Here is a 19,347-nt window from a genome sequence, read left to right on the forward strand (position 1 = left end):
TAGACACACTTTTTTCATGTGGGGAAGGAGAGAAGATCAGAGAATTATAGAATCACAGAATATCCCAGGTTGGAAGGGACCTCGAAAGATCAACTGCTCCAACCTTTTGTAGGGGGCCTAGATGAGATTATGTAGCACCCTGTCCAATTGCAATGATATGGCAAGGCAAATGACATAATCATCTCATCAAAATGCCTAGGTTTTGAAATACTTCTCCAAAACTTTCTAGGTTTTTGCAGTACTGGAAGATTACCAGTCTCCTGTTTACAACAGAAGGTCATATTTGTAAACAACATCATCCTCCCTACCACCAATTCTAGTTAAGTTTTTTGAGATTATTAGAAAACTAAACTTTTTTGGCTGTGTTTGATGGCACAGGTAGTGACAATTTCCTCTTAGAGTATTTGTTTTGTCTAAATGTTTACTGGTGAATTCAAATCTGACTTTTGACTTCTTGTCTGCTTTTAGTTTGGGTTCCACTAGAGGCAGAATAGGTAAATGCCAATAGGTACGTTTGCATTTTCCCATGTCCAGTTTTGGTGTCACTCTTTCTTCCTGCTACAAAAATAGCTAGAATATTTTCTGCTCTCCTCTTCAAACTATCTGTTCTGAGTTGGGTTTATTTCAGGGACAGATTGCCATCAATCCACTGCAGAACCTTTGGCTGACATTGAGAGGTTCTTTGGCTTCACCAATATATGGTAGTTGCCATTGTGGAATTTATTTAGTTTGAAAAGGTAAAGCACTGAGAGGTTTCTGTTCTTTAACAATTTGCCTTCTTTTGCAGTTATTGTGCTGTTCCCCAGGTGCCGGAAAGACCTTACATCTGCTTTGTCCATGTTGCACTGGCCCTTTTGTGGTAGCCAGGGTACCTCGTAATTTTTTTGCCCCTGCAGATGACATGAACCTTTTGTCTTCCTTTTGGCTTTTTTCCTCTGTTTCTCTGCCATATGTCTACTAAGAAGACAACCCTGCTGTGTTTATCAACCTGATTCACTCTACCCACTTCAGGAGCTGCTTTTTGTTGCAACAAGACCTAGAGAATAACTGTACTGAATATGTCAGCTGCAGTTATGCTCCCTTTTGCCTTTTGATTATCACCTTTATGATCAATGGCACTGTCACAGGTGTTGTTGAATTGTAATGATGCAATAACAGCACCCAGTGACAGCATTTGTCAGCCACTTAGTACTTCTCTCTAGGGCCTACGTTACTGCTTTGCCTACAGCAGGTTGCAATGCGTCTCTCAAAGGTACAATTAATACCAAATAATTTGAGGTGATATCCACTAGACTTCACCATATTTATGGTAACCAAGATTACTTCTTGTTTCTGGTTTAAGTATGGCAATTAGCACTTCGGTTGCCCATACACCAGCCTAAAAATCCTTTCAAATGCTCTGTACACAAAATGGAGCAGCATGCAACTCGGACAGGTATTTTTGCAACATTGATCTTGTTTAATATATTTTTCAATGCAAATTTGTTATCTTGGGCATTTAGTCCTAGCTACCTTGATTCGGTAAATGACAGCATTCTTGGGAGAATCTGACAAATCACGCATTCGTTTCAATTCTTTTGCTGAATAACATACTGTGTATGCCATAAAATTGGTACTCTACAACAACAGTTTAGAGGTTTCCGAAAGAAATAATTATGACAATATTCTTCCTCACATGTATCACATACCTGAGAGAGACTTTCAGTGTATCTGAGGATTTATGTATATCCAAAATGGAAGGGTAATTTTTTTAGAAATTAGTAATATTAATACATACATGCTAACTGCAGCTCAAGCGCATTACAGAATGAGAAGGGTAACTTAATGACCTGAAAAACTGAAACCACTAGTTTTCTGTTAATATATGTTTTTCAATCTTGGGATTGTTATCTATGGCATGGTCATGAAGTAATTATTCTACAGTGTTCCTATTTCGAAAACATATTTAATACAAAATCTTATTCAGAGTTTAGTCAGAAAGCAAAGCTGTTTAAGAAAAATTCTTATTCCTGTATGAAATTGCATTGGGAATGTTATGATGTTCTCTTACAATGACATGGTATTTTGAGATAGATGCTTTCAATTTTTATACACTTCACTAGCAACAGTTAGAAAGCAAAGACTAGCAGTTACAAAAAAATTAATGAACTATAAATCCATTTTTCATTTTAGTAAATGCATGTTTCATTATGTCTTGAGTCCTTACGCATCTTGCTGCAGCCTAGTACAGAGAAAACTGTGGCAGCTGTATTAAATTTTACCACCAGCCTATTGTGGAGAGAACAGGGCCAGTTCATCTGTAGTTTTTCTGAGGGAAGAAAATCTTGGCCTATGTAAAAATTCCAGGATTGAATATATTAGTGGCATGTATGGTTCCCTTCCACTTTATTAGTTTTACTAGACTTATTAAAAGTGCTAATTTCTGGTGGGATTATTTTCCAAATGGCCATATAGTGTTCAGTACTTCATGGCATAACAAAAATTCTGGTAGTTATGTCTCATTTTAACAGTTTCATTTTTCCCATTTTACAAACCAGAGGTTCTGCAGATAGGTCCCAGTGGGATTATATCTGCTAGGTACAGCTTTGTCATCTCAATATACTGCAGTCAATATCTGCTTTCAAGTGGTTATACCCTGAAGAAGAAATGTAGCAGAAATGGTTTTCTATCATTACATTTGAGCACAAAATCTCATCAAGAAAAGGCTTAACTATTTGGTGCATTCCCAGTTGAAGCACTGCATTTCAAAAAACAATTAGCAGCGCAGTGTAGAAAAGCACATATGCTCCTTTTTCAGAAAAAAAAAAATAATATTTGAGTCGGAGTACCTCTAGATATTCTTTTAAGAATGTGTCTTATGAAAGGCAAAGTCACATGGTGATGAAACCTAGGTTCCTTTGATCACTTGTGTCCTTTTGAAAATTTTATTTTTCCCAATTGTCAGAAACAGCAGCAAGGTCTTAGAAGGAACCCTCTGGTGCTTAACTGCCCTCAACTCAAGGGGAAGAGAACAGAATCTAGCCTAGGATGCTAAGAATGTGAATTCTAGTAATTAATTTCCACTTTACAAGTCATTTGTGTGGCATGGATATTTTTACATCCCAAATTTGACTACTTGTTTGAGTTTCATCATGTAGCCCTTACTAATTTCAAGTCAAAGCAACTACTTGTCTACATCTAATATAGACACTCGTTACAGGACTTTAAGTCTGGTTTTCTAAGGAAACAAGACTTATGCACATGTGTGCGTGCACAGCTGTGTGAATGTTCGTGTATGATCTTTGTTGCTGCCCCTTTCCCCAATATCCTGAATCCATTTCTGCCAAATTCAGCAGCGCAATCAGTAGAGATCTTAGCAGTACCAGTTTCCTACAAATGTCATGAAAACAGGTAGCCAAGGCAAGAAGAGAGAACAGTGCTCCAACTGGAAGAGGAGCTGCAACATGAACTCAGAGAATCCAGCCATGAGCTGTGAAGCCGAAGGAGAGTGGCCTACATTAGTTCAACTGCCGTAGAATTTAATTGCCTTTTCCCCTCAAAGTGCTAGAATCTATTCAAGCTACATACACAATATTTAGACTTTTCTGCTTGTCTTCAGAGTTCAGATTAAATAGTTGCAAAGATTTTTCAACACTGTGAGCCTTCTGCTCACCACAGGAAAATGTGCAACTCCAGATGGGCAAGTAATTATTTGGATTTAGTTTTTTTCTTGTCTGCATATTTCACAGACCAGCCCAGATATATTTAAAATGTAATTTCTTCAAATATGTAAGGGGAAAATAAAATGCAAAGTTAACAATGACTAAAAAAATTATTGTTTTATTTTAGCTTCTGAGATATTAAATTTGCATCAAAGTAGGTAAAAATTTGAAGTCCTCCTTTTTAAAAAACAACATGGGTTTCCTGCTGGAAAAATATACAATTTATTATACTTTATTTTCTGCTAGAATTATGAATATTGCACTTTCTCCCCATCTCAGATTCTCACTGTATTTTTCTGATGATGTTTTAGAAGGTGATTAGAAAATTATGAGCTACTAAGCCACTAATAGGCAAAGAGACATCAGAGACTTCTCACGGACAACTCATCCTAGAGACAACACAAGTTTTTAGATCAACAAAGCACAGACTGCAGCAAGAAGCCAGACCCTGAGGCTCGTGCGACCTCCTCTGCACTGCCCCAGAGCGGCTGATGCTGTATTTGCCTTGTGTGCCAACCCACCTCCACAAGGTGACTTTTTGGAAATGACAAACAATACAACAAAGTACAGTAGCCTATGTCTCATTTTGCTTATCCCCTGCACAAATGAAAGCCCGAGAAAGGAGCCTATGTCTACAATCAGGGCCAACAGCCTTCAGATGTGAACTCAAGACAGCAGCTCCTGAAATAATTTTGAGATGCAAAGATCATTCGTTGCCATCACCTTCCCAGTATGTTCTGTGCAATTTAATCTAGGCACTAATTTCATTAACTATTACAATTTCTTGAATACTTAGGTACCAGACTTTAAAGGAGGTATAAGATCAGAATCTGTAATACTTTATCACAAAACCTACAGTAGTAGTAAATGGGAACTGTGAAATACGGCACAGTACTAAATGAGCTAGGCTAAGTGAATAGTGATTTAAGTCAGCAAACTTACTAAACTTTTCATAGGACGGAGTCTTCATTTCCTCATCTAAATATTTGAAAATAGGTTGTTTCCCATCTAGAAGTTTTTAAAATTTTAATGCCTAGTAAATTCCTGAGTCGTAGTGTCAGATGTAGTTGAGATACTCCTTGGCAGTAGCTGCCAATTCATAATTTGAAGCACTTTCCAGGTAACATTACAGTTCTTTTCTAGAGACTTCTAAGAACAGCACACCAGGGCAGTCCTGGCCAGCACCACTACACTGACACCTCTAATAGGGTTTCTTTTTTTTGCTGAACCCAGTTTGTCAGTTCTGAAGTAGATAATGAAGGCTAGAGCTGCATTAAACAGTCTTATGTATGACATTAACATTTTTCACCCATGCAAAGGGGTAGGATGAGACACTGGAGTATCTATCTCCTCAGTATTCATTAGCTGCTGTTAATGTAGACAGCAACAGAACAGATTTCTTTGTACAGTTGGTTGAGAAGATTTTAAAAGTGCTTACTTTCCAAGTGGAAATCAATAGCACCAAGGCACTGTAAGAAATACAGTGGAATAGGTGAGCAGCTAGAATGAGGTGGCCCACTTTCACTTACAGTTGTTAATCAGTAACAAATCTAGTACTATCAGGCCAGTCACTCTGAAGCCCAGAAAACTGGTGACAGGAGAAAAGCTGTCAAGTTTTGGGGGAGAAATAATCCTTTTATGAAGAATGGATTAATTTCAGATATTCTTCAGCCAGTAAAAGCATATAACTCATTTTGTTTCTTCCCTATTCTAGTGCTGATGAAAGATTTGATGCTACATTTCACACTAATGTTTTAGTCAATTCTTCGGGTCATTGCCAATATCTGCCACCAGGTAGGCTGTTTTCATGTCACAGATTTTGATAACTCAGACTACTTATGTATACTGTAGTTTCAAATTTTACATGAATTCTCTGATATGTTATTTATCTAGATAACATCATCTGATAGATTTAAGCCCAGATGCATCATGAATTACATGGTTAACATATGAAAGCCACCATACAAGATATGTTTTTTATTGCAATTATGTAAATTCTGAGAAGATAAAAAATAAAACCCCTTAATATGAAAAGATTTTTTATTAAAGCCATGGTAATGCTTCTTAAAAAGTTATTTAATTAATTTAGCTCTTTCTTCTATTAATACTTTACAATAAGATGCTTAGTAACATCTTGGATATACCTTCTATTTGAAATGATTCACTGGATGTTTCATTAAACAACTTTTAGTCTGAAAGGAGAATAGTCTGTGTTTGAAATTTATTTGCTAGAAATATATCACTGACTCTCTGGATGTATATCAGTGGAGTACTGTGTCTGTTTCCAAATTCAATGAGCATAATTCTTAGAATTAACTCTTTGTAGAATCTGAATTTTAGAAATTACAGCAATAGAGCCAAGTGTTTTCCAGACAAATTAGTTTTTCCATCTAAGATCCCCAGAGGACGTCAGGGGTTTGCCTGTTGTTCTTTTGATTTAAGATGTTCCATTTGGTGGGTGTTTTTAGATTCAATTCAGAAAGCTGCTAAATCACAAAATCACAGGTTGGAAGGGACCTCAGGGATCATCTAGTCCAACCTTTCTGGGAAGAGCAAATGACAGGACCTGACTCAACAAGTGAAAAATAAGCAGCTAGCTTTCCTGAATAAATCAAGATCATGTAAATCTAATAAGATAGTGAATAATCTTTTGGGTTTTCTTATTTTATTAAGTAAGAGAAATAGGAGAAACAGATTGCATATTCTGCTTCATTTCTTTCTGAAATACAGTATCTAGAAATCTAAGCTCTTCTCTAAACATTTTCCTACTATGTGCCCAAATGGAAATGTAGTTCAAAAAATAGTTTATTTTTTGTATCGATATACTAATGGTGGAGTTATTTCCTTTTTCCATGACTGACTTTTGCTATTTACATGTCAAGACACACTAAGATTAAATATATAAATATTAAATATTTACAAGTCAAAACCAGAGGGTGCAATGTAGAACAAGGTCTGGTTAAAAAATCTACATGAAATTTTGTGGAACAAGCATTTAAATTAAGCATTCTTGTTTAAAATCCAATCTAGGCATATTTAAAAGCTCATGCTACATAGATGTGCGCTGGTTTCCATTTGATGTTCAGAAGTGTAACCTGAAGTTTGGATCTTGGACTTATGGAGGCTGGTCCTTGGACTTACAAATGCAAGAAGCAGATATATCTGGCTATATTTCAAATGGAGAGTGGGATTTAGTAGGTAAGCTCTTGAATTCTTATTTACACTGTGAACTTGCAGACATGTCTCCACTGCTGAAATGGATGGAATAATGATTGGGAAATTAAGAGAGAATTTAAACGAATAAATGACCTAGCTAGTGGCATTTGAAACTCTGAGAACAGATATGAGATGAAAATCAACACAAAGAAAGTAGGTGACAAAATTGCTGCTTGAATTCAGTAAGTATCTTTTATCTGTCTTTATTATCTGATAAGAATGACTTAAGTGGGAATTAAGCTTGTCCTTTTTAAAAATAATCACTACATAATATACAGTTTATTCACATTAATTTCTGGTTTTCTTCCTTTTCCCTTCTACACAGGAGTTCCTGGGAAAAGAACTGAGAGTTTTTATGAATGTTGTAAAGAACCCTACCCAGATGTAACATTCACAGTAACTATGAGACGTAGGACACTCTATTACGGACTCAATCTTCTTATTCCTTGTGTACTGATATCGGCACTTGCTTTGTTAGTTTTTCTGCTTCCAGCAGACTCAGGAGAGAAGATCTCACTAGGTAAAATCCTTAACAGGATATTGTAAATATGGCCAAACCAAAAGAGGTTGTCCTTTTTGAAATTTTTTAAACAGTCTTAGTAAGCAAGGAGGAATAGCTTGTGTCCCCTGTTCTGGCTCATGAGCTATTTTTACTGTTTGAAGCTGTGTGGTTTAACCCTTGCTCTCAGCTTAGGGTACACTGAAGTTGTTAAATGGGAGAAATTCCAGCTAATCAAGCAGAAGCATGACAATTCCTGACTAGCTTCCTTAAGAAGCAGGGTTTTATTTTTTGATGTTTATTTGCTGAAGAAAATTCCCACATTCCCTGAGTAAAGCTTAAGCTTACAAATACACATTTGAACACTTTATAATGGAATTCTTAATATTTCCTTCTAATTATGAATTGTATTAAGAGCCTAAAGTGCCTTCTCAGAAAGATTGATTCTAACTGCTACTATTCTAATTTTTATAGCAAGTTTTAACTAAAGTGTTGGTTTGGGAAACAAATCTGATGACGGTAAGTACTTGATCGTTAAGATGGAGGTTAAATATGTAATGAAACTTTTTGCCCCATACAAAACTGCAAATGCACTGGCTTATGCTAAGTGAACATAACTGTTAAAAGGTAGAAACAAAATTGACATTTCTGCAGAACATAGCTGAATTGTGTAGTAGCCTCCCTAATCAAGAAGTCCCTCCCCATATTTTAAGATGAACTTTTTTCCTAAATCCTTTTCTACCTGACAATGACTCCTTATTGTTTAAGACTAGTCCTGAGAAAAGAGCTAAGCCTTGTTCCAGAAAGATGGGAACTCATCACTGAGCAGCGGAAATCAAACTCCAAAAATTAACAGTCAAGACTGCTTGGGCATAGCCACGTGCAGAACTCAACAGCTAATATCAAAAGATATCATTGTCTGTCCAGGACAGCAAATCTGTTTTTCAGGAATATTATGCATTACACCACCTGTAGTCTCCACACCAATTAATCAAGTGTCATATGCTCAAATACTCAAAATCACACCATGTTTCTAAAGCAAACAACCAGCAAGAATTACTTTGATTTACCTCAGCTAATTAGCACATGGCAATAAAAGCTGAACAGCTACAAGGATCTAAAAATATATATTAGTACTAGTATATGGTACAGTTTGGCAGCACTGCTAACCTGAACTTGAGGTAGTAGAAGAAAGGACAGGAGTACCGCTAATGTGCTGGTGCGAGGGTAACAGTGTAAATGCATCTTGTAAAGAGCACTCTTTCAGACTAATTTTCTGCTTCTTACTGCCTTGTAATTACAAGCTACTGATCTAATTTCATACTTCATGTTTATCTTTCAGGTATAACGGTTTTATTGTCTCTCACTGTCTTCATGTTACTTGTGGCTGAAATTATGCCAGCAACATCTGATTCTGTGCCCTTAATTGGTAAGCTAACTACCACTTTTATTCGCTTTTACTTTTGGTCAACAGAGGTACAGTGACTTTGCATGAAGGCCAGCAGTAAGGCAACTTACCACCTGTACAATGGCCTACTGCAGTTGAATTAGAAAAATGTTGGCAATTGATGAGAGGCTCTGGTGGGTGCAATCCCTTATACAACTTCCATACTCTCTGCTCTGAGCAAAATAGAGAACTTACGTGTATTTTGTGAAAGTGTAAGGGAGTCAGTTTTCCATGGAAGAAGTTGTTGCAGTTTCAACACTATTTGCCAGACATTAGGAATACAGAGCTAAACATGATTAAATCTTCCTATTGTAATTGCTCAAACAGAAAAAGAAACTTTCCAAAAGAAGTACTAGCCAGTTTCTACAATACTGGTGAAAGAAAATTAGAGGACAAATTTTTAAGGTTGCTTGGAAAAGGCAGGTGCTCAGTTCCACAAAGACAATTACTAAAGGCTGGCTATCCTCTAAATAACGGCTGCTCTTTCTGCTTTTGAGAAATCTTTCACAAGTACCTAAAGTAGCATGTGTAGCAAAAATGATCTGAGGGCTGGAGCACCTCTCCTATGAGGACAGGCTGAGAGAGTTGGGGTTGTTCAGCCTGGAGAAGAGAAGGCTCCAGGGAGACCTTATTGCGACCTTCCAGTACTTAAACGGGACTATAGGAAGGATGGGGGCAAGCTCTTTAGCAAGGCCCGTTGTGACAGGACAAGGGGTAATGGTTTTAAACTGAAGGAGGTTAGATTTAGACTGGACATAAAGAAAAAAATTTTCAAGATGACAGTGGTAAAACACTGGAACAGGTTACCCAGAGAGGTTGTGGAGGCCCCATCCCTAGAAACATTCAAGCTCAGGTTGGATGGGGCTCTGAGCAACCCCATATAGTTGAAGATGTCCCTGCTCACTGCAGGGGAGTTGGACTAGATGACCTGTAAAGGTCCCTTCCAACCCAAACCATTCTATGATTGTTTGATCACTACACTGGAAAAAGAGCTTAACACAGTGTATGCATGTATATAAACTTCCCTTATAATAGCTACAAAGCAGTATGAGCGAAAGTATATTGCTGTAATTATCTGTTTATTTTGCAGCTCAGTATTTTGCCAGCACTATGTTCATTGTTGGTCTTTCTGTTGTTGTCACTGTGATTGTTCTACAATACCATCATCATGATCCAGATGGGGGGAAAATGCCTAAATGGGTAAGGTTTGATTTTCATTCCCCATTGCTTAAATGGCAGATCAGGGATGTGATAGAGTAGGTAGTGACCCATGTTTACTTCTTACTGCTAAAAACATATAAACCCTTCCTAAACATTTTGTTCTGAGAAGTAGCTTCACCAGAACTGAGACATCCAGATACCTTTCATGTTGCTGGCTTCTTAGAGAGTGTGTGCGTGTGAGAGAGAGAACGACTATACTTCAGCTTTCTTCTGTATTCAGAATCTCCTTCAAAACAGCTAGAAGCACCTCAGTATTTTATTAAAACCTAAATATATAAATGAAGGTGATTTTCAAATAAGTTGCAGATGTTAGAAGTGAAACAGGTAGAAGGAGAGAGTAAGGGGCTGATAGAGATTATAAATGCATTAAATACACTAGCCTCAAGGTGCAACTGTGCAGCTACTACATATTTAGCTACTGTGCATAGAGAAACATCAATAGCCTAAAAAGCACTTGTTAAAGATACCTGTTGCAGTGGAAGTGAAGCTTGCTCTGAAAATCCTTACCTTTACATCTCTGGGCAAGAACATCTGTAAAATGCAAAGAAAAGTATTTTTCTAAGCACAAAAGACTGTATAATGTACTTCTAAGAGTGGTTGTTTTTACAGAGGACATTACACTGATATTGAGTTCCTAAATATTGATAAGTATCATCAGCTAACTGTCCACTCTTCGTGACTTCCCCCAGCTCATGGCAGCACCAGGCATTACTGAAGATGGAAAGACCTTTCTGTCTTTTTCCTCTCTAGAACAATGAGTTATTATTATCCCTACTAGCCAAAAAGAATGTGCATACAGCAGTGCCCTATGGACAAGGGATAGTAAAATATTCCATGGCCTATTCTGGGGTGGTGACTTTAAAATAAATTTCAATGCAGAGAATAAAAGGTATATATCTTTAGACGCATATTTGATGACCTAAAGGAGACAAATGTTTAGTACTGAGCCAAACATCCTCAGAAAACAGAGTACTTGAGGTTGAGGAGTGAGCTTTAATGTTGAGAAGATGAAGTCCATTAAACATTATTTGGATACTGGTGGATTTTGGATAAGGCCCTCAGTTAATGGAATATTATCCTTAGTGAAGCTTGATAGTGTCAATAGAGTAACAGGGCAAGATCTGTCTCTGGTTGGTATGTTTGCCTGGATATAATATCTAGTCTGAGTGGCAATCCACAGTCAGAATAAATGGACCAAATCTAATATTAATTACACTGTAAGATCTACATATTATATGAGACGATAATATTTTATTAGTGCTCTGGAAAAAAAAAACACTGGAATGAGCTCTTAAAATGTGATTGAAATAAATTACAAAAGCTTGCATCTGAACTGGAACAGTCTCTGGTTTGACTGCGTTTTCTGTAAAGCTGGATTAAGGCAAAGTGGAAAACAATAAAACGATACACTGATTAAATTTGCAAAGTACTTAAGTACGTTTTTTTTTTCAACTCAAAGTAATTTTTGCATCTTTTCTCCATGCCATATCCAGATCTGTTTTCTAAAATCTGCAATCAACTGTCATAAAGCAACATGAGAACAGAGCCAAAACATTGTAAAGCCTGCTGGTCCAGTCCAGTATAGCACTTGTTTTAGCAGCTCCCTCCGAACAGTAACGTCATGTGAATTTAATATTAGAGTTCAAATATGGGTGAAAGAACTATCATTTGTTGACTACAATCTAAAGCAGTGGTATTAAGGCTATTAAAAACTAGCTCTCATCCAGTAAGTGGGTTTTGTTTTGTTTTGTTCTTTAATTTGTGGTTTCTACTGAAGGTGGAAAAGGCTGCCATAGTGCTGTTCAAGTGTAAGGAAAAATCAACACTGCAGAGACTCCCATCTGAGGAGGGGGGACTCCCAATAGTGATAGTCAGCCTGAGGCAATCAACAGCACTGCTAGAATAAGAAAGCAGCCTCAGTGACTTGCAAATTAATTAGTTGCAAAACTCTGGCACTATTTTCTAGAACTCCTGTGCAGACTAAGCAGAGACCAGGGACCAGACACTCAGACTACAGAAACACCAACAGGCCCCAAAGGCAGTGGCTGTGTGAAGAGATGGTTATTCTCAAAAATTTTATTTCAGACAAGAATCATCCTTCTCAACTGGTGTGCTTGGTTCCTGAGGATGAAAAGGCCAGGGGAAGATAAAGTGCGTCCTGCTTGTCAACATAAACGGCGTCGATGTAGCCTATCAAGTGTGGAGATGAACACTGTGAGTGGACAGCAATCCAGTAATGGGAATATGCTATACATTGGGTTTAGGGGGCTGGAAGGGGTTCACTGCACACCTACCACTGATTCAGGGGTGATCTGTGGGAGGATGACCTGCTCACCAACAGATGAAGAAAACCTGCTGCACAGTGGCCACCCCTCTGAAGGTGACCCAGATTTGGCTAAGATCTTGGAAGAGGTCAGGTACATTGCCAACCGATTCAGAGACCAGGATGAAGAAGAAGCTGTCTGCAATGAATGGAAGTTTGCAGCCTCTGTAGTGGATCGGCTCTGCTTGATGGCTTTTTCAGTCTTCACAATCATTTGTACAATTGGTATTTTAATGTCAGCACCAAACTTTGTAGAGGCTGTGTCTAAAGATTTTGCTTAACTCCTAACTACAATCTGATTCTCTGAAGCATGGTATGTAGCAAATAAGTGCGTGATTTTTGTTTGATTGCTTGTTTTTAATGAGTATACTGCTTCTCATTGTCTGCTTGCTTTTACCCCCCCCTCTGGTCCTGAGTTCCTTTCAGAAGAGTGGCACCATTTCAGAAGGGAAGCCAAGGATTTCTCACTGGGCTGCCTGCATGCAGCTCCTCTGAGCACTCTTCTGTAAGAGATGCAAAGTGGCTGTGAGTCCCTTCAGAATGACAGGGTATTGCACCACTGTCTCTTAAAAATTTTTGAAATGGCTATTACAAAATAAGTTAGGTGATGCCAGAAAAGTCACTTCTTCCAGTCTTTATTATAAAAGATAGAAGGTAGTCCATCTTAACTCTTTGAATGAGTGGTTGTATACACTTATGTTTAGGAGAGGATTAAATACAAATAGATGGAAGCTCAAACAGCAGAGGGAAAGGGAGAAATAGGTTGCTGAAAAGCTTCTTACTGAGTTGTGGTATGTAGTTCTCCAGCTCACTCATAACCAGTCAGACCCGTAATTCCTTCCATACATTTTACATGAGCATATGTGACTTTACAGGATTCTGAATTTGTCTGAGACACCAGAAACCTAAAAGTTAAGATGATACACCACATAACTTGCCCTTCTGTATTTTTCTGGATTTGACCTAGAAGTTTGGCCTGAATTCTTAAACAGGCTTCACAGTAATTTTTGCAGTGTTTACTACTACTTCGTTCTCCCCAGAAAGACACTCTTTCAACTAATGACTTTTTCAACTATCAGAAAGAAAATGAAGGATTTATAACGCCTTTATCCTCACTTGTTTAAAAAAAATAATAAAAAATACACACACTTGTCTCTTTACTATTAATCGGATTCCAATGTGGAAAAAGTAACTCAGTGTTAAGCATAAATGAAGAATCTAAAGCAAAAACAAGCTATTAAATCCTGAAACCAAGGTTTTAATTTAAAAATTAAAAGTTTGATCTGTTGTATGCTTAGCCTTTTATAGACCTCCTCCTGTTGAGTAACCATAATGTGTCTTTATAAGAAAACTGCACCTTTTCTGCTTAGTTTATAATATGAAAAGCACTAATGAATAATAAAGCTTTCTTGGGTCTGATATGAACCATGAACTATATAAATATGTATTTATATATACATACTGCATATATGTCCAAGGAAAAGATAAGACTTAAATACAAATTCTCTTCAGTTTTGCAAAGGCAAAACTAATAGCTCATCGCTTTACGTGATTTCTGACTCTGAAATTCTCCCATCAAAATACGCTTAGTTGTCATGTGACTCTGATGTCTTGAAGAGGGCTGAGCTGAAAATACTAGGACATGAAACTTTGTGTGTACAAAACAGCTGAGAATTAGTCTCTTGCTGGCACAGCAGTATTCCTGACCAGTGACATTAGTAAAAGATGTGGGGGACGATTACTTTAGCATGAACTGCTTGCTTTATCCTACAGAATCCTGACTTTTTGGCTGAGGTCTTCAGAGACACAAATGGAGGCCTGTTGTTGTACCATGTTTTTACTGTGAAATAAACTGAAGGCCTCAGTTTCTCTCTTAAACTGGATTAAAATAAAGTGACTGAAATGCTTATTCTCCCTAGGTGACAGTTTCCCTTTCAGAGTCTGCTCCCCTGAAAACAGGAGAATCAAATTTCATGTAAACCAAGCCCAGAGTCACCACAGGTACAGTCCATCACCTGAGTGAATACCTTGCTCAAGGTGTTCTCTTCATGTCAGAGAAAAGGGCAGGAGGAGTGAAAGGAAGGCAGGATATTTCTCACAGTTTGTGAATTCTGTCTTCCTGAAGGTTCATTCAGAATCTCACACTACAAAGACATGAGCAAAGCATTCAAAGCTCATTGAGAGCTCATCTTGAAACCATGTCTCAGTTATCTGTGAAGAAGTTATATTTTCAGGAACAATTACTAAGAATTAGCCATGCAGTAATTCCTCCAAATAGTTTCTAGTTTGTAGACTGCATATGAATAGGAAACTATGAGTCCAAAATCTGAAATGTGAGTTTTGTTCATTTGTGAATAACTATCATGTGGCATGTGCTGCTCTTCTGAGTAATGTTTCTAGTCTAGGCTTCCTGATGCGAATGTTGATCTGCATTGGTATTTTTTCCTTCTGCAAGTATCCCTAGGTAGAATGTTCCATTTAGTGTTTGTAAAGTTTTGGGGTCCTCTTGGAGAATAATTTTTCATTAAGACTTTTGGGCACTACCTTGTACAATGGGAAACAACTACTGCAATTATAATACATGACACATGTAATATAGGAAGCATGACAGCACCCCTCTTTTCACCAGAACCCATTTACAGTATCTGTAGAAATAATCTTGCTAAATACAGGAGTTCTTTACAGAAGGATGGAGAAAGCAATTTGCAATTTGACAGTAAACTTCATTATCATTATGACAGACATGCCTATGCTTAAAAAATGGAGACTAGTATTTGGCCTTTAGTGAAGTCCCGCCAAAGTCTATAACACTGAGTTTGTAATACTGTCAAAGTTTGTAATACTGTCCGCGAATACCTCGTGTTAGACACAGTAGCTGTAAGACACCAGCATCAAGCCTACGCTACTGCCTTTATCATTGGCAGAGTAAATGAAAATGCACCAAGGGGCAAGTGAATCCTAATTTTCCTACTGTTCCCAGACTGTTAACATTGGGTAATAAGATTATTATAAATTTTAAATGCAACAGCGACAACTTCTCAGTTACATTCTTTTGCGTCTATGACTTAAATTTTCCCATAACTGAGCTGAGCAAAACTGGTATGTTTCTTGTCCATTTGTGTGCGTCCTGAATATATTTGTGTATGCACTAAACAATATTTTGATCTAAATGCTGGGAAAGATATTTATTTACAATTCTGGGCATAGCGATGGAAATTAAATACTGTATACAGTATGTGTATATAATATTAAAGACTACATATGGTGGATGATAAGGATCTGTTATAATCTTAAGAGTCCAGAGTATAAGTGGTTCACCATAACTAAGCTATGACTGTCTGACAAATTCAAAAGCTCACTGTAGAGCTTAGCTGTCATGTACAATACTATGTGTGAACAATGTATATTACTTTTCTGTTTTTATATTGAATTGTATTGAATATTTAAAAGGCTTTTTAATATTTTTAAAAAATTATTTAAGTGTTAACACCAAAAAAGTTCCAAACGTAAAATTTTAAATGGTTAGTTTTAAATACAGATAAATTATTTAAACAGTATTTAAAATATTAAATTATTTTATATAGGAATTGATAATACTATGTAAGACTTTTTTTAAAGGTTTCTTTAAATTCTCTTTACATTCTCTCTAGCTGAAGGATGTAATCTCAGTTCACCTGTGACAATTCAACTTTTCACCTTCTTTAACAAGAAAAGAAGGTAAGCCAAAGTCCCAGATTTTTTCCTTTTGTTGTACTATTTTTTACATTAAGAAACATTGCATAAAGGGCATTAGAAAGAGATGTTACATCTGTCAGGTCCCGATTGTCATATACGCAATTCAATACCTTTTCAGGCCAGTACAAATAAAAGATTTAGATTAAGAGACTTTTGATTCTTTCTCATTTTGCTAAGACGGAAATAAACTGAAGCGGTAGAAAAAATGAATAGCCATGAAAAAAAGAAAAATGTCTTTGGATATGTAGGAGATCAACTGGAAGAAGCAATTTAACACCAAGGCTAACTTGTAACCTGCTGAAACAAAGAACTGTTTGAACTATGTGTGCTTTGCAAAACAGAATCTGGCAGTCAGCGGGAGGGAGCTCAGAGATGAGGAGGCATTTGTTTTACAACTATATCCTCGGAGAAGGACTGAGAGACTGATAAAAGGGAACCTCCCACCTCAGCTGCCTGATAAAGTGTGAAGTCAATCAAAACTGCGGTAACTTGGGGAAAGGTAAAGGCAGCAGGAGGAGATCGCGACCACCGACTTAATTCAGGACTGAGAAAACTTGTCCCCCCTGCTTCTTCATAAGGAGCATGCATGCTAATGTACATAGCTAGCGGGGACAGCTAACCAACTGGCAGGAGATGAAACTTGATAAGGGGACGGGGTGGAGATCCCTTGAGCCTTTCCGAGGAATGTCTCAAACACCTGCAAGAAGCAAAATCCCTGAGGAGCAGTCCAAAGTGACTGGCAGACATAGAAGGGGGAAGGCAAGTGCCATTGGGAGGACATTTTTGGATGAGTGTGCCTACGTACAGGACATTCCCCCTGTTGGCTGCACCAATGCTGGAACCTGGACCGGTGACCCTTTTCTCCCTCCCCCCTGCTTCCCTCTTTCTTTTGTTCTTTCACCCTTTCTTAGTAAGTAACACAAGGCTTGGGACAAATTAGTAACACAAGGCTTGAACTAATTAGGTAACACAAGACTTAAGCTAAGAAGTAACTTCTACAATATTTTTGGGCCCCTGTTGATACAATTATGCTTATACACAGTAAAAGTAACATTTCTGTATGCATCTTGAGTCACCTCTCCCTCCTTCCCCGGTGGGATGTGACAGGATATATCAATCTGGGATGACAAAGGTTTTTCATAGATAAAAATACATTCACATCCTCCTAGCAAACAAGTCCTGCACCAAACATATTACTTCAGTCTTATATAAACAATCCAAGTTAACCAAGTAGGACTGAAATACCATGAGTTTTGGACTAGCCTCAATGCCAGCATTATTTTACTTCTTGAAGTTTAACACAGAAGAAACAAGAGAGAAAAAGCAAATCCACACCAGCTGAATAAACTGTTGGCTTTGCCAGCTGGAAGTTTTGTTGTCTACTGGTGAAAAAATATCTAATCAGCAGAATATTCCCCAGATGGGGAAAAGCGTGTCAGCGTAGTTTTTTGCAGACAGATAAGCTGTACTGCTCACATGCTGAAACAGCTTCCTGAAAAGCTTTTTATGTTTACAACATCCTGCTGAGCATGTGCCAGTAGTAAAACTGAAGGGGTTTTGCCTGCTACCACTCTCAGGCATCTGTTTGGTTAATATGCAGACTGAAAGCTGCTATGGTTTAGGAGTTTATACATGAGCAGATCCAATGTCATTGCCCTGCGTTGTGGTTTAGCCCCAGTCAGCAACCAAGCCCCACACAGCTGCTTGCTCACCCTCTCCCCCAGTGGGATGGGGGAGAGAATCTGAAAAGCCAAAGGAAGAGAACTCACAGATTGAGATGATAACAGTTTAATAATGGAAATAAAATAAAAATTATAATTAAAAAAAATAAATTGTAATGAAAAGCAAAACAATTAGAGAGAGAGAAACAAAACCCAGGAAAAACAAGTGATGCACTGCTCACCATGCACCAGCTGACTCCCAGCCAGTCCCTGCGCAGTGATCACTACACCAGGTACAGTACCAGATACTACAACTGTCAGGGACTAGAAACTTGTCTCAACATTGTTGGCAGGCAAGTTTCTCTAACAAAGCCTGATCACTAGAGCGGCTGAGCAAAACAGTTTAATCACCAAGGTTGACCCGACAGGAATGTGCACCCCGTTATTTCAGAGTACCCATCATCCGTGCATACACCCGGGCCCAAGGCCGACTGGCAACATATTGGGGGCAGGGGGCTTGGACCCTCTAGAACCTTCAAGCACCCTCTAGTGACAGTACTGGGCATGCACCCCACCACCGAGTGGGAGGCAGGGTTATGCAGAACAGTTATTGACTATGCAGGAGAGCAACCTTATAAAAGGGAAAACCAGCAGAGATGACAAGGGGGCATGTTCTGGAACATCTCCCCCTCCAATGCTTCAAAGATGCATTGGATGCCTGGACTCCCCGCCTGGATGGACTGCTGCAGATCCGTGGTGATAGCTATTGGAGCAGTCCCACTCTCTCCCTCCCTCTTGTTCCCTTTTTCACCTTTTTTTTTTTCCCTCTTTCTTTGCTTTTCTCTGCTGTACCTATTTCTGGCCAAATAAAGTGACTTGGCACTTGAATCCGTTTTGACCCTTAATTCTGTTTCCGAGAATGTAAAAGGAACCTAGTCACGGTAACACATTGGAGTAAATCAGAAGTTAAGCCCAGCCGCCCCCAACCTCCCAGAATTATCTGAGGTTGGTTGGAAAGCAAGGGGGTTTAACATCTGCCAAACTGTTCAACCCAACAGTGGATTGTGACACCAACTCCCCCCAGTTTATGTACTGAGCATGATGGAATATGGTATGGAATATCCCTTTGGCCAGTTTGGATCAGCTGTCCTGGCTGTGTCCCCTCCCAACTGCTTGTGCAGCTGGCAGAGCATGGGAAGCTAAGTCCTTTACCCGTGTAAGCACTACTGAGCAACACCTAAAACATCAGTGTATTATCAACATTATTCTCATACTAACTCCAAAACACAGCACTGTACCAGCTACTAGTAAAAAAAATAACTCTGTCCTAGCTGAAACCAGGATACCCGGTGGGCAGCATTGTCCACCAGAGCACTGGGTCTTGTAGCTGTAGAGAATAACAGTATCAGCCATGTAGTTTTAATCCTGTAAGGACAATCAGAATATATTTTCTCTTCAGTAAAACAGATTTCTTAGTCCAACCTCATGATATTAAAATATCAGTAAATCTTAAAAGGCTGTGAACAAAATCTGCATGTTACAGC

General features: G+C 38.2%; 1 protein-coding gene across 3 annotated transcripts in view; it reads left to right on the forward strand.

The window, feature by feature from the left end:
• Positions 1–16,290, forward strand: part of CHRFAM7A (CHRNA7 (exons 5-10) and FAM7A (exons A-E) fusion) — a 53,090-nt gene extending 36,800 nt beyond the window's left edge. For 2 of the 3 annotated variants that reach the window (XM_064456546.1, XM_064456547.1), the window contains 6 exons: positions 5,416–5,495; positions 6,732–6,899; positions 7,243–7,437; positions 8,759–8,845; positions 9,954–10,063; positions 12,170–16,290. In XM_064456546.1, coding sequence (XP_064312616.1) covers positions 5,416–5,495; positions 6,732–6,899; positions 7,243–7,437; positions 8,759–8,845; positions 9,954–10,063; positions 12,170–12,688 — 1,159 coding nt within the window. In that variant the 3' untranslated portion in view covers positions 12,689–16,290. Of the gene's footprint in view, positions 1–10; positions 4,232–5,415; positions 5,496–6,731; positions 6,900–7,242; positions 7,438–8,758; positions 8,846–9,953; positions 10,064–12,169 lie in introns of those variants that run through there. The other variant, XM_064456548.1, reaches the window with a different exon arrangement.
• Positions 16,291–19,347: the final 3,057 nt, after the last annotated feature.

This window comes from Phalacrocorax carbo, chromosome 7 (genome assembly GCF_963921805.1).
Source record: "Phalacrocorax carbo chromosome 7, bPhaCar2.1, whole genome shotgun sequence".
In the NCBI taxonomy this organism is placed as follows: Eukaryota; Metazoa; Chordata; class Aves; order Suliformes; family Phalacrocoracidae; genus Phalacrocorax; species Phalacrocorax carbo.